The sequence below is a fragment of the Drosophila mojavensis genome, unplaced genomic scaffold, assembly GCF_018153725.1.
Source record: "Drosophila mojavensis isolate 15081-1352.22 unplaced genomic scaffold, ASM1815372v1 contig_80, whole genome shotgun sequence".
Classification (NCBI taxonomy): Eukaryota; Metazoa; Arthropoda; class Insecta; order Diptera; family Drosophilidae; genus Drosophila; species Drosophila mojavensis.
Genome location: NW_025318906.1, coordinates 5,011,548 through 5,026,410, shown reverse-complemented (window position 1 = coordinate 5,026,410; position 14,863 = coordinate 5,011,548). Strand labels below are relative to the sequence as shown.

The following is a 14,863-nucleotide window of genomic DNA, read 5'->3' as shown; positions in this document are numbered from 1 at the left end:
ACAAAAACCATAATAAAACCTGTTGTTACTGACTAATTTCTTGTTGACTGCCAGATAAATAATATAAACACACAGCTATGAATTTCAAAATGAGTAGGATTCAATGGGCAAGCCAACAGATAAAATGGAAGAGAAAAATAACACACATATAGATACAGATACGACTACAATACAGATACAGATACTTTTGTACACACAATCGCGGAGAAGCGCCTTCGCCTTTCCCAATATGAGCAGCCATGTGGGCGACTCTCGATTTTCTCGTTATACATAGATCAATGGTTGAGTGAAAAGCTGTTCTATTCGCCATATACTCGCACTTTTAAAAACAACAAAAAATAAAAACAAAATGTAAAATGTTTCAGTTGTTGTACGGCACTGAAAGGCTACGGTCAGAGATTTGGCTTGCAGCCGTCGCATAAATATATATATTCATTTATCTATATATATATATATATATATATTCTCAACGTATTCGTAATCATCATACGCGCGCTCACCTTAACCAAAACTGGCTATTGCCATATACGTAATACCTACTTAATGCATTCTGACTGATATTTTAGTTTTATTTCACTTGGCTGCTTTGAATAGCTCACCTGAGCTAGTCAGCCTGCCAGTCGATTAGACGTTTGGTCGGTTAGTCAGTGTGACAACTGCTGCCGCCTCGTCAGCTCTTCCTTTTGCTAGCTGCATCATTGCAACAATAACAACAACAATAAGATGGGCCTATCGGAGACTACAGTGAAGCATCTGCTGCTGCTGCTGAACTTTGTGTATACGGTAAGAGGAAAATGAAAATGAGAATAGAAACAAACTTTTATTTGATGCGCACCTGTTCTTAATTTTTGCAGGTACTCGGTCTGGTGCTGATTGGTTTTGGCATATTCTTTCTGTAAGTAAATATATATGGAGTAAAGAACAGAGTTTCAGCAAATTTTTAACAATTCTCCCAGCAAATAGTTGATTTAAATTGAGTTCGTGATTAATGCCAATTGAATGCAAGTCTAATTCTATAGAAACTGTGCATTTCTGTACTATGAGCAATTCAATTGGAGCTTTACAAATAAGTTGGAAGCTTTCACTAAACATGTATAAAAATTGTAAATATCAAGTTTTATCTATTTTTCAAAAAGATATAAGAATAGATGTTAATATGGATGTTTATAGGTAGTTAATGTTTATAATGAAAGTCATTATTTATTATACATATTTTATACATATTAATGTATTTATCTATATATACTAAATAATGGCTAGATAAAGAAATTCATAGATACATAGTTAAATATTTGAATAGCAGCAACTATTAAACTATGGGAATCAGTCAGAGACAATCTTATGCATATATTTATATATATAATATATTAAAATTTAATCTTATCAAATTTATTGCCTTATCTTTGCAGAATATATGTAACTTCGGTGAGCATTGGCGAGAATGTGGCTGGTGGCTTGATCATTGGTCTGGGCGTAGTTATAGTCATCATTGCGATCACGGGATGTTTGGTTGCAGCACGCGAATACTCCAGAGGTCTGCTCGTCGTAAGTGCAACTTCACGTGGAACTTGATATGGTTAGTTAATGTATTATGTTTACTAAATACAGTACATATTGGCTGTGGTGCTGCTGATACTCACTCAGCTGCTGTTCCTCAGCATGGTCTCGCACGGCACCCAGGACGGTCTTTCGGGCAGCATAAATGAGGGCTTCGATAAGCTCTGGGATGCCGAACGCAATGAAACTGGTGCCTTGGCCTATTACGAGACCTGGCTACACTGTTGCGGTGTCAATAACTCCGGAGACTACGCCGTCATCCATCACGCGGTGCCCAGAACCTGTTGTCCAGAGCTCAAGTGCGTCAGTCCGTCCAGTGTGTACAAAGTGGGCTGCAAGTCGCAGTTTGTAGAGTATTTGGATGACAGGCTATTGGTCTTTAAGATTGTTTGCTGGCTGCTAATAATAGGCGAGGTATTACGAGAATATATATAACATAAATATTGCGATATATAATATACATATTAATATATTGCAACTTTTACAGGCTGCTGGCGCTTTCCTAGGCTGGATGCTGTTGACGGGGCTGAAGAATCAAGGACGCCGCAGCAACTCCGTTTGGATGTAGACGTAATTTAACACTAAGCCTTAAGTATTATTTTTAATTTTTTAAAATGAAAAAAAAAAAAAAAAAAAAAACAACTAATATTTATTTGTTTCAATACCATTAAAACCATTTTACTACAATGCACAAAAATTCTTAATTTTTTTTTGCCATTTCACATAAGTAATTTCTTTTGCTCTGTGGTATGCAATACGTTATCAATGCCCTCGAATTTTGCATGCTACAAAATTAAGATTATATTTAGTTGAGCTCATATACCACTATCATGCTCATGCTTGAATGTGTATAAATAATATACAAATATATCAATATATACAATATAATATTCTGTATAACAAATATTTATATTTATACCATATAATGCTACTAAATATACTTTTGAGTATACTCTTGACTTTCAACTTTATAGCTATTAAATTATATCAAATATATATAATTGGCAAACAAACCCAAATTGCACAATTAAATGTCAAATTATGTTAATTAATTCTTTAAATCTTATTTAGTTTTCATTATTTCAAGCATTTTCCTTTAAATCGTCTTCAATTTGGCTATAGCTAGAACTAGCAGATATTACCCGCTTGGCACTTCTAGTGGTATTCTATCAATAGTTCGCAAATTTATGCCCTAGATATGTATGAATACCTAAATATAGTAGTATATTACATATATAGGCGTGACTCTTGATATTATATTGGGATATGCAAACTGACAAGTGACTAAAATTATATTATATCCCAAACAATTACCTAAATCTGTAATTTGGGTACAATTGAAATACCATGGCAATTGTTAAATATTTTGACAAACTCTGCAATGGCACACCCTGTATTGTTTAAGCGCCTGCGCTGAACGTTGCGACAAAAAGAAAAGAAAACAAGAAAAAAAATTCGTTGAAGCTCGAAACCATGTCAGACGTCAGTCGATTGGCAACGTTCGGGCTATAAGCGCGGCAGCGAGGTCCGTATTTGGCTTCAATTGGAGGCGCGTCAATAATGCCCCCCAGCGTCGCAGCATAGGCAACTGGGTTCACTGTCATTGTCATACAGGCGCATAAATAAATAGCTGAGTGTACGGCGGCATCTATTCAATTGCAGCTAGTGAGAAATCAGTCGTAAGTGCGTAGTGCGTAGTACATAGAGGGAAGTGCGAAGAGTGTGCTGTGTGTTTGCGGCAAATGGTTTCCCCCGTGTTCAATTAAAACGTTTTCTTTTGTCCCACTGTCGCTTTATAGTTCCTCATTGCTGGCAGCCATGGAGAAGTCATTTGCCATCACACCCTGGAAATATGCGCTGTTCACAACATGCATTTTGATATCGGTAAGTCGTTGACCAACTAACCGAAGGCCGTTGTCTGACCCGATTATATCGAACGCGTAGACACCGTGTAGCCAAGAAAAGCCAAGCCAAGCTAATTTCCGCAAATGCAAGGAATAAATCGATATTTTCGTGAATGTTTCAGAGATCTCTAAACAGCTGTCGGCACTCGGCAATCAAATGCTTTTTAATTATTTTGCTGAATGTTTACGTTAAGCATTTGCACTCATTATTTGTTTTTGGTTATTCTTTTCTTTTGACATACATGTGGTATACGCAATGCGGCGCAATATTTGCATAATTGCGAGCCACAGCCGGCAATACATGCCCAAACTTATATAGCTGTAAATCTATTTATGACAGCCAAATGGCAATATTTATAAATTGAAAATGCCCGTTTCAATGTCTATGTATGTTTGCTCACTCATATTCACACATTTATATTTCGAATGTAAATGCTTTTAGAATATTATGAGTTCTTTCAATTCTTCTTTACTTTCTATACGTAAACATTTCACTGGGCTGTAAGTGGAAGGCTCTAAGGTCTTGGAATAGTGTTGGATTACTTTGATCTTCTTTTTTATTTTTATTCTATTTGTGTTTTTCTCTTCTTTATTTTAATTTCTGTCATGCTTTTGTGGCATTTGTTACCATTGATTACCCTTTAACAATATGTTTAACCGCTTGTTCCTTGTGCTATTCAATTTCAGCACTATCATTTTATTTTTCATCTTATTTCTTAGACTATATCTTTCTTAGCGCTCAGTCAACTTCAGATTAAGAATTATGGTATATTAAGTATTTTCTATTTTCTTTATTTTCTCTTCTTAAATGTGAAGCATTCCACTAAGTCTCAAACCAAGTGTAACTGCTTTTAATTGTGTTTAACAAATGTCTAATAAATCGTATTATTTACAGGGCTTTAATATCTTGTTCTTCTCTTGTGGCGTTGTCACCTGGGGATCCGCCGCGTCTGTCTACGGCGGTTATTCAGCTGCTCTTTGTGGCGCTTTAATTTTTGCTGTCTCCTTTCTGGGCATTTATGTGGCGCTCAAAGAGTCGTATAGGTTTTCCAATTATGTAAGTGCCTCAATTAGCTACCTTAATTGGCCTTAACTTATATGATATCTTTTTTTCTAGTATATTATGTTTAGCATTTTTACTATCGTTGTGCTGACCACGTATTTCTTCATCTTCTCGAGCATGAAGACCCAGCTGTTGCTGAACTTTGATGAGCGAATTAAGCGACTCTTCGGAGAGAAGTCCACGCAGAATGATACAATGCAGCCCATACATAGTCTGTTCCGCTGCTGCGGACTTGATGGACCACAGGACTATCTGGGCAAAGAGGACGGCGGCGCATTGCCAGCCAGCTGCTGCCATGGCTTCGATTGCACCGTGACTTCGCACATGTTTGAGGAGGGCTGTGTGATCAAAGCCGCCCAAAGCCTACAATTCCAGGCTGAGCTCAATTATTACGCAGCCATTGTGATTTTGGCACTGGAGGTGATTTAATAAGTCAAATATGTATATATATGAATATTAATTAAAATTTTTACATTTACAGTTTTTAAGTCTACTCTTTGCCTATTTCATGGGCAAGGCTCGTAAGCTATTGAAAATCAAGGACGACGAGGCACCCATTAATGAGGATTAAACATATGATCCGGTCTGTTTTAAGTGAAATTTAATTAGTTGTAATACGAGCGATCCATGGCTATGCCAAAATAAATGAATTAAATAAATAATATCATTAGCAAAAATGTCATTTTAACTGTAGATGTCGAGAAGAACATGATGATTATGATGAGGATTAAAAGTTTTTCAATGGCACTCAGACAATGTAGCAAGAACATAATTATCATAATTAATTTTAATTAATATAATTATTATAATACTATTATCTATATACTGATTATGATCATTATGCTAATGGTTATTACTATCATTATCTTAAATAAATATCAATTAAGTTGTATACATTATTTTAAAATCTACAATACCATACTGATCATACATATCTTAAGTAAAACCCAATTATAATGATCATTATCATTTTAATATTTAATATTTAATGCAATATCGTAATAATTGTTGCCTTAACGATTATTTACAAGAGGCAGTATAAAAATGGCCATTTATGATTATTTAAACAATAAACATCATAATTATACAAATTATTGACATTATGATCAATATCATAATTATAATCATGATAACACAAATTATTTCATTAATATATAATTATCATAATCATCATCACAAACATCATATTTATTGATCTAATTATTACTATCATTATCTTAATAACTATTCTTATTATTTAACAATATTATTCTAATTGCTCTAGTTAATATTATTAAATATTTACCAAATACACAGAAGAAGACTGCACAGCACTGCACTTCACTGCGACCGACCAGCAGGAGGTTAGAAAGACGACTGAGGAAGTGCTGCAGCAGGCTCGTCTTATATAGGGGACAGAGGTTCACTCGAGTCGAACTCGGCTCACGACCTTTCACTGAGTTATGTTCGATGCTCGCTCTCTGAGTGAAAGAAGTTGATTGGGTTTCGACTAAAGAGCTGACGCTATATCATCTCAGCTCACCAATTTGATCTCGAATATACATATGCACATATATAATATATATTTAAGTACCATATTGCATATTATACATTAAAATACATTTTTATGAATTTTTAATATTGTATACAAATCCGAAATTCCAGTAGCTCGACAACACTGTTTCAATAAGCGAAGATCCAAATATAATTTTGCTGTTGTTTCTTTGGCCATCAGTCAGGCAGTCGACGCCGATACGATCGGTTGTGTCTATATTATATAATAGTTTTAGCAAACGCTACGAATTTCGGTAGTCAATATGGGTTGTACTTCCGGTTGTTTTAAGTGTTTCTTAAACATACTCAACACGGTCTACGCGGTAAGTTTGGCGAAGCTAGGGAGTAACGTGAAATTACCAATTTAAATTTTGCCAATCGAGAGATATACATTTGCGTATGGATATACATATATATCATGAGTATTGCACTGTGTGTTCGACTATATATTAGAATTGTCAATTTATAGCCGGTTTTTGGCCAAACAATATACAGAATAGATGGAAGCAGGTGTTTGTGTGTGTTCGCTTTTATATAAATATATGTAGATAAATGCTTTCATATATACATACATACATACTTAAGCATGTACCACTTATAGACTATATACAAATCTTATTATTCCAGACTCTGACGTATATTTGTTTAAGCACTTGCTAGGAATATAAAATCTTTGTAATGAAATGTATAAGGTATTGATGTAGTTTATATGTATGTAAAGATATACATATACAGATATAAAGATATACGTACATAAATAAATGTGATGAGCACTAACAGCCTAGCCATTTAGGTTTTGTAATTAAATACAAAGTCTTAGCAATTTTGAGCACATATTATTTGCCAGAAATATTTATACATATACATTTGTATATACATATTCAATGTAAATGCATATTTATATTCCAGATCTTTCTTTTATTATCTTTTTGCATCTGAGCTGATGTCTAAGAAAATTTGAATTTAGGTTGACTAGATACGGATTTCATATCATATAGCCTCCAAATGAAAAGAAGAAGAAAAAACTAAAAATGTATAGAAATTTAATAACTAACTAAAATTTAAATATTGAAGTATATATTTAAGTATATTATTTAAATATTAAGTATAATATATATTCATAATGAGCTTGTATTTTAACTGCACAGTTCTTTGGCCTGTTGATAATTGGAATAGCCACGATGAGTCTCAGCCAGGCACCGACTGCATATATTATCTATTTGTATGTGATTGGTGTGGTGCTGTTTGCTTCGTCTATTATCGGCTGTTGTGGCATCTGTCAGGAGAGTGTTTGCATGACCACAACGGTGAGTGAACTTGATAAACAAAAAACAAAAACAAAGCAAAACAAACAGCCAATTGATTCTATGTAAAATGTTTTAACGCCGCAGTATGGTTTCATCTTGTTGGCATTGCTGATTGTGCAATTGTTTGGCTTGTTCGGCAACAGCTTCGATGAGGAGTATATCAAACGCTTTGCGGTCGAAGATGTAGACGTGAAATGGAAACAGGAGATGGTTGAGCGTGGTGCCATGGACAAAATACAGCGGACGGTGGGTTGCATAGCCAATGAATGAATGAGTCAATAATTGAATAACTATTTGAATAATTTACATTTGAAGTATGAATGCTGTGGCCGCAATGGACCCGAAGATTATGTGAGCATAGGTCGCACCACGCTACCAGACAGCTGCTATCCCGATGGCAAAACCAATATACCCTACTTCACGACGGGCTGTGTCAACGCAGCTGCCGATGAGTTCCTTCGGTTCTTTAGTTATGCTAATAACAGTAAATGGGGTTCGTTTGCTATAACGGTAAATTTATCTTCTTTTCTCCATGGATATATTATCAATATTAATTTGCTTGTTATCTTCCACAGGCTTTGCTGTGCTTCTGTACATTTTATTTGGTGCAACGCTTCCGCAAGGAACGACGGCGATATACCTATCATTATTGAGGAAACAAATATCAATATCAATATCAATATCAAATATTTCGAATTGCATTTTTACGATTTGTCAATATTATTTTCAGACACTTACAAATAAATTGTGTAAGCTCTCAAACCCCGATAGTTTGTGTAATTGGTTTTAATCATTTGTTCTTGAGCCGAGCACACAGAGCTCCGAGCTCTGTCGTCATTCATCTCATTGATCTCAAATATACTCACGCTCCATTCATGACGCAATGTGTTCGATAATCGCATTAGTTTCTAAGAGTTGCTGATCGTCGCTCTCTCTTTCTCACTCTCTCAATTTCTCAGTGGTTCTCTTTCGCATTTTCCTCTCTACTATTTACCATAGACCCAATTGTGGAGTGCACTACTTTGGAGCTCGTTCGGCTCTTCGGCTGGGTCAGACCGCCCGGCTGTCTGTTTGTTTTCTTGTTTATTTGTTTGCTTGGCTTCCGACAACGCTGGGGCTTTGGTATACAAACACACACACGAGCGCACACACACGCACACACTCTCATAAATTGACTTTTGATTTTGGCTTTTTTTGCTTTTGCTTTTCGTGTTTGTTTACTGTGTTTTTGTTTGCACTGTGGTGCTCAGTGGTGCTCAGCGGTGCTCCATGCTCGGCATCAGCAACAGCGCCAGCACTAGCACCAGCCTCGGCCTCAGTTTCAGTTTCAGTTTGAGTTTTTGAGTTTTAGTTCGCTCGTGACCGTCTACGCTCGCAGTTCTCAACATTCTGCTTGGGAATAAAAAATTCAAATAAATATTGCCCAGTTTTAGTCTAGACTAACTGTTGCACGTGCCGCTAATCAGCTCAGATTTGTTTACAATAATTGCTTTCAATTTTCCGTAACACATTTCCGATTATTTGCAATCATGGGCTGCGCTACGGGCACCATAAAATACTCCTTGTTTCTCTTCAACGCATTATGGGCGGTAAGTTGTGTAAATTTTTGAAAAGTTTTCGAAGCGAAACATGTGGTGCGTATTGAGAATTAGAAAATAGACAAATGCACTTGCTGTGTATTTAGCATACCATATTGGCAAAAATTTGTTTCGCAAAGGAAAAAACCTTTTGTGGCTTTACCTAAAGGCCAGATGATATCATCTTGTATATGCGTGCTAGTTCGCAGACTATTATTATTGTTGGTCTAAAAGAGACACATACATGCATGATTTCTAGCGCTCAGCCGAGCGTCGATGTGTGTATGCGAGTGACAGTATGTGTGTGTGTGTGTGTGTGCGAGTGAGTTGTGTCTATTGTCTGTGGCTCTTTTTTGCATTCCTTGAGCCGCTTCGGAAAGCTTCTTTGTTAACAAGCACTCAGCGACAACGGCGACGTCATGCCTTCAGATTTAGTATAATAATTAAAAAACATACAAAATAGAAACCGGATTAGAAAACGAAGCAAACGACACCGACGTCAACACCTGGCGATGAAAGCGGCCAACGATTTTTGTTTAGCCTCTCAAATGCGACCAATTTGTCGTTATACAAAATATGCTCTCATATCTCATGACATCAGCTTCAATACCTTATTATCTCATGCACACGATGATGTAAAGCCTGAATCTCAATAATAATTAGAATTGTATACAAATTTTAAAATAATGTTAGCTTTAGTTTTGAACTGGGGGCGTTTTACTATGCGCCAATGAGTCACTTATGATTCACTTAGCTTTTATCTTTCATAATTATTTTGTTACTAGGTTTTCCTTTCTAATTATACATATTTCCCATTCCCAGATACTTGGCATATTGGTCATAGTATTTGGCTGCCTTGGCTGGGGTGCCATGCCACAGCAATATGCCATCGGCATAATTGTGCTCGGCGGCATTATCTTGCTGATATCAATGTTTGGCTGCTTTGGGGCCATCAGGGAATCGTCGCGCATGCTCTGGACCGTAAGTGCTCAATAGATATACATATGTATGACATATAATCGATAACAATATTTATATATTTTGTTCTTTATTTCCCGCCATTTCATAGTATGTTTCCCTGTTGTTAGTGCTGCTCGTGCTGATCGGCGTCTTCATCTTCTTCAATACGCGCGATGTATTCAAGAAGTATGCCATTAAGACGGTTGAGGACCATTGGCAGCAGGAGTTGACTAGGCCGGGCAGCATGGATCTGATACAAAAGACAGTAAGTGTTTGATTTTCTTGCAAGAGCTTGACAATTTATGTGCCGAATTCATTTCTCGCAGTACTCATGCTGTGGACGCTATGGAGCTGCTGATTATATTCCCATCGGTCGTAGAAATAATACAGTGCCGTCTAGTTGTTGTAAGTTCAACAATTGCCTGAATCCATTGAACGTCTATCCAGATGGCTGTCTGGCCAAAGTGGAGCTCGCCTTCGCCGATGAGGCGACCACATCGCGATACTGTGAATGGGGCCTGCTGGGCTTCGATGTATGTGCTTCAGCCGCCCCTCTTTGTGCGCGTTGAGTATAATAATTTTGTTTTCTTTCAGCTGGTGATACTCGGATTGGCCATCATTCTTGCCATACACTATTCGAATCGCAGACGCCGCTATAACTACTAATCGTGCCTGATTAGTTATAGTAGTCAAACGAATCGTACTCGTAGCACCTCAAGTATAAGCGTCACCAATGTACCTTCTTCATCAGCTTTGCGCCATGTGTTCACTTGCCAAGCAACCCAATGAATAAAATATTAACTAAACTCGAATAAACAAATTCACTTGATTTCATTTTCAACATATCAAGCAACGTCCAAGCGCTTCCAATCAATTAGGCAAACCAATCGAAACGTGGGGGTAAAAAGCAAAAGAGAAAAAAACAAAAACAAAAAATAATCAAATAAAAGAAAAGCATGAAGCTCCAATGACGACACGCTTGATGGAGTTTTCATGCCAAGTAGCGAGAAAACAGCTGGCATGGCTTTATTCCCAAATATGACAGTAAATACGACAAATGAGTTAGAAAGGAAGAGGGATGGAGAAGGGGAGAGAGTGAGGGAATATGGTTTGTGACTTATTGAATCATGATATCTGTTTGGAGCAAATGAACGAAGGTTTCTAATCAGATTTGCGGTCATATTGACATACCTACGAGTATATACTTACAAACATGTACAGATACATGTATACTCATATACAATCATGTACATATCCACATATCTATACATTATTCTGAAAATATCAAAACCATAGTTAAATATATGAGAATCGCGTATAAGAGCCTTATATTCAACATTTCTTATTGCTTATCAACTACTGGACATCTAGCAAGAGGTAACTGACTAGTGTATAGCTTTCTCTCTCTGGCCTAGTTCCTCTCTGTTCCTTCTGGATAACTGATACTCTACACTACTCTGTTTTCTCTGTATAACTACTTCCGACTATTGCTCTATTCCATCAGGATAACTACTCTCGAATAATCTACTCTACCCTACTCCTACCGGATAACCACTCCAGACTCTATCTAACTTGCTCTGGATAATGTCGACTACTGCACCTCACACTACTCACTCTGGATAACTAATTCCGATTACAGTACTCTACTCCATCTGAATAACTACTTCCGATTACTCTATTGTATTCCCTTTGGATATTTAGTTCCCACAACTTTATTCTACTCTGGCACATCTCCATAGGGCGGAGCTCTTTAGCTTACGAAGCTCTACTTAGCTAGCATGCCCAAAAGAATGCTGCATGAATCGAAGCAAAACGGGTTGTTCTTATACGTGTGTATATATTGTTGTACTTGATAAACTGATTGAATGAGTGCTTGAGAGTGACGTCACAGCAATCAGTGCTCATCTGCGCGAGCGCATTGACGCTCTCTCTTCACATTTCATGCGGGCCTGCTGCTGCTGCGCATGTGTGTGTGTGAGTGTGTTTGTGTGTGGGTGTGCAAAGCATTTTGAATGTGGAAAATAACGAACATTTTTATTCGTGTTCAGTTTGCAAGCAAACGCTGAACGCGACAGACGGATTTAAAACAAAATATATACTAAACGAAACAAAAAAGGAGAATTTATTTGTTGTTTCGAAAATAAACAAGCGCGCTTTGTTGATTTCGAAGTCAAGAGGTTAAGAAAGTTTATGTGCTGTGATATGTGAAACAATGAGAACAATTTCATATGCTAATGGGCGAGCTAATTAAGTGCAATCAGCAATTGGAATAAACACAAAGAGAATAATTTCATTGACAGAGTGGAAAATTAAGCAAAAAAAAAATCATATTGAATTTTTATGTTTTCCTATAGTTCATATTGTGTATTAAAAATATACTCTTTATGTTTGAAAATATTCTAGAATAATAATAGTGTTGCGATATTTTAACGATATTTTATTTTTAATTTTCAGCCTGTCAAACTTAAATCTTTAAAAAAATGGGCTGCGCCACAACCAGCGTAAAGATTACCTCAATCGTGCTGAATGCCATTTTGGCGGTAAGATTTTATTTTATTTTTTAAATATATATATAGCTGAGTGAATTATGCAAATATACGAATACAGACACAGACGCATCTGTATGATATGTAATTTATGTACATCTCAATGACATTTATTAGTTCACTGATGCATTCGAATTAGAATCAGAAAAGGAAATAAGCCACTTGCAGGCATGATGTCATGTGCAAGCAGAACGAAAGCGAAATGAAATCAGTTTTGGTCAAACATTTGTTAGAATATATATTATAGTACTATATATCTATTATTTACTCAGATAGTAGCTCTGCAAGATGCTCGCCTGCACGAAAATTCCCGTGCACATGGCCTCAATGCTGTCGCTGAGCCACTTATATCTGGCCATGTTGTATTTTTAATACATATTTTGTCATTTGTCAGTTTCACACACTTTAGCCACGTCGTCGACAGGTCTTTGGCCAGCACACACAACGCCTCCTTCCTGCTGCCTAGCCAACCCCTTGTTGTTACCATGGCTAGCACTGTTTACACTTGCAGCTTTTGTTTTGTTTTGAAGTCGAGTATTGTGTGCTGGCGGAAAATGTATGTAGACGCCTGTTTGCCACAATTGCACCACAATTTCTTTCTGGCTGGTGCCGGATGATGTCATGACCCACTACTTATTTGTAGTTTGACCTATATACAGCGTTATCCGAATCCAGGCTGGCTCAGTTCTCAACCCTCCAATTGGATTACGGGGTGTGTTTCGCGCAAACAACAACAACAACAGCCCTCAAATGATATTGATAGAAAAGTAAAAGGGAGCAGCAACTGTCAATGATTAGATACTCGATTGAAATTTTAAATAAGTGTATTCTTAGTCAAGACATATACCTTTAATATACCCACTTGATATTGTGTATGTGATATATATTCACTATTTGTTGGGGTATATAAATTAATCAAGCAACCAATTACTATAGAGAACGAAATAAAGCAGAAGCTGTAGAAGATGAAATACCCTTTAGCAATTATTTATTTAAGAGGCAGCTAAGCTCATCATATTAGCCAAGAAAAATATTTCTGATTTACCGGAAGTTCACTAAAATGCATTTTATTTTTATTGCAATTACATGCACTTTCTGCTTGAATATATGAACTCTCAGCTATTTTACTTTAATGTACATCGTAACAATATTTTAATATCCTCTCTTGACTAGGGTATACAAATCACTCGAGTGTCGCGCTTTGCGGTTCTATGTTACACATATATGGCATCTCTATCTCTATATGCGATGCACTCATATATATAATTTAGAAAAACCTCAATTAAAGTGCTGCAGCGTTTCGATTTCGATTCATTTCATGTGCACTTGGACCTTGTCATCATATAAGTCATAATATATATGTATATCTATATACATTTATCTCATATATATATTATCATGCAAATGACTCGTGAGAATTTCCAGTTGAATTTCCGTTTGTCTTACAGTTCCTGGCAGTGGGTGCTATTGGCTGGATAGCGTTCTATGCAGATACGGAGAGCGAGGAATTCGTTATCGCCGCCTACGTGGCATGTGCGATAATTTTGCTGTTCGCCTTTCTGGGCATATATGCGGCAGTACGCGAATCGGTTTGCTTGACCGCAGCGGTAGGTTATTGAACCGGCTAATTAGCAGGAGAGAGCGGGAGGGAGAGTGAGTAACTTGCTTTGTTCGTTTTCAGAGCGCCGTCTTCTTGCTGCTGCTGGCCATACCGCAAATTGTGAGCACCATAATGTTTGTGCATCAGTTTGAGGTGAAGAGCGCCCAGACCACAGTGGAGCTGGCTTGGCAGGCCAACAACATGGACGGATTGCAGCAGAAGTACGAGTGCTGCGGCAAGAGCAGCGCCCAAGACTATGTCCATCTGCGCCAATTGATACCGCCCAGCTGCTATATCGATCTGGATCAGAAGCCGGAGCATCTGTATGTCGAGGGCTGCATCGAGAAGCTGCAGAGTCGCTACGAAAGCGACAAGCTACGCTTCATTATAGTCTCCTGGGTGCTCGTGGCCTTTGAGGTAACTATCGATCCCTATTGCAATATAAATTTTTAATTGAATTTTCTAATGACTGTGTGAACTGTTTTTCCATGCCCCATCTGCAGTTGCTGTGCTTTGTTATAGCCGTTTTCCTGGCCATCAGTTTCCGTAACAAGCAGCGCCGCTTGCAATTTTAATGGCCAACTGTAGCTGAATGACTAGTACAAAAACGGGGCTAAACTCTAGCCGCGCCCACTGGGCCAAAGGATAATTAAGTATTTGATTTGTGCTCTGGATATTCGAGCATAAATATTTACCAAAAATATAATAATAATTATAATAACTATATATGCCTAAAATTCATAAGCTTAAAATTTTACTACAACTGCTGCAACCTAAGCTAAGTAATTAAATCAATTTTATTTATTTATAATTTAA

General features: G+C 37.1%; 5 protein-coding genes across 6 annotated transcripts; all 5 read left to right on the top strand.

The window, feature by feature from the left end:
- Positions 1 to 378: 378 nt before the first annotated feature.
- LOC6578776 (tetraspanin-9) lies at positions 379 to 2,165 on the top strand. The gene is made up of 5 exons (XM_002004646.4): positions 379 to 783; positions 855 to 895; positions 1,410 to 1,545; positions 1,609 to 1,971; positions 2,045 to 2,165. Exons 1-5 carry the CDS (start codon positions 724 to 726, stop codon positions 2,123 to 2,125), a joined length of 681 nt encoding a protein of 226 aa, XP_002004682.1. The 5' UTR covers positions 379 to 723; the 3' UTR covers positions 2,126 to 2,165.
- An 870-nt stretch (positions 2,166 to 3,035) lies between these two features.
- On the top strand, positions 3,036 to 5,186 carry LOC6578775 (23 kDa integral membrane protein). 2 transcript variants are annotated; one of them, XM_044010575.1, is made up of 5 exons: positions 3,036 to 3,240; positions 3,357 to 3,441; positions 4,357 to 4,518; positions 4,579 to 4,944; positions 5,006 to 5,186. In XM_044010575.1, the coding sequence occupies exons 2-5, from the start codon at positions 3,376 to 3,378 to the stop codon at positions 5,093 to 5,095; spliced, it is 684 nt and encodes a 227-aa protein (XP_043866510.1). In that variant the 5' UTR covers positions 3,036 to 3,240; positions 3,357 to 3,375; the 3' UTR covers positions 5,096 to 5,186. The 2 variants fall into 2 exon arrangements, with proteins under 2 accessions (XP_043866510.1, XP_002004681.1); XM_002004645.4 differs by having other exon boundaries at positions 3,037 to 3,236.
- Positions 5,187 to 6,250: 1,064 nt separating this feature from the next.
- Positions 6,251 to 8,134, top strand: LOC6578774 (protein late bloomer). Its single transcript, XM_002004644.4, has 5 exons — positions 6,251 to 6,380; positions 7,206 to 7,364; positions 7,449 to 7,610; positions 7,680 to 7,874; positions 7,940 to 8,134. Exons 1-5 carry the CDS (start codon positions 6,321 to 6,323, stop codon positions 8,015 to 8,017), a joined length of 654 nt encoding a protein of 217 aa, XP_002004680.1. The 5' UTR covers positions 6,251 to 6,320; the 3' UTR covers positions 8,018 to 8,134.
- A 573-nt stretch (positions 8,135 to 8,707) lies between these two features.
- On the top strand, positions 8,708 to 10,721 carry LOC6578773 (23 kDa integral membrane protein). Its single transcript, XM_002004643.4, has 5 exons — positions 8,708 to 8,953; positions 9,764 to 9,922; positions 10,011 to 10,166; positions 10,228 to 10,434; positions 10,496 to 10,721. The coding sequence occupies exons 1-5, from the start codon at positions 8,894 to 8,896 to the stop codon at positions 10,565 to 10,567; spliced, it is 654 nt and encodes a 217-aa protein (XP_002004679.1). The 5' UTR covers positions 8,708 to 8,893; the 3' UTR covers positions 10,568 to 10,721.
- Positions 10,722 to 11,935: 1,214 nt separating this feature from the next.
- LOC6578772 (protein late bloomer) lies at positions 11,936 to 14,742 on the top strand. The gene is made up of 5 exons (XM_002004642.4): positions 11,936 to 12,078; positions 12,356 to 12,441; positions 13,896 to 14,054; positions 14,129 to 14,464; positions 14,551 to 14,742. The coding sequence occupies exons 2-5, from the start codon at positions 12,382 to 12,384 to the stop codon at positions 14,620 to 14,622; spliced, it is 627 nt and encodes a 208-aa protein (XP_002004678.1). The 5' UTR covers positions 11,936 to 12,078; positions 12,356 to 12,381; the 3' UTR covers positions 14,623 to 14,742.
- The last annotated feature ends 121 nt before the right edge of the window (positions 14,743 to 14,863 follow it).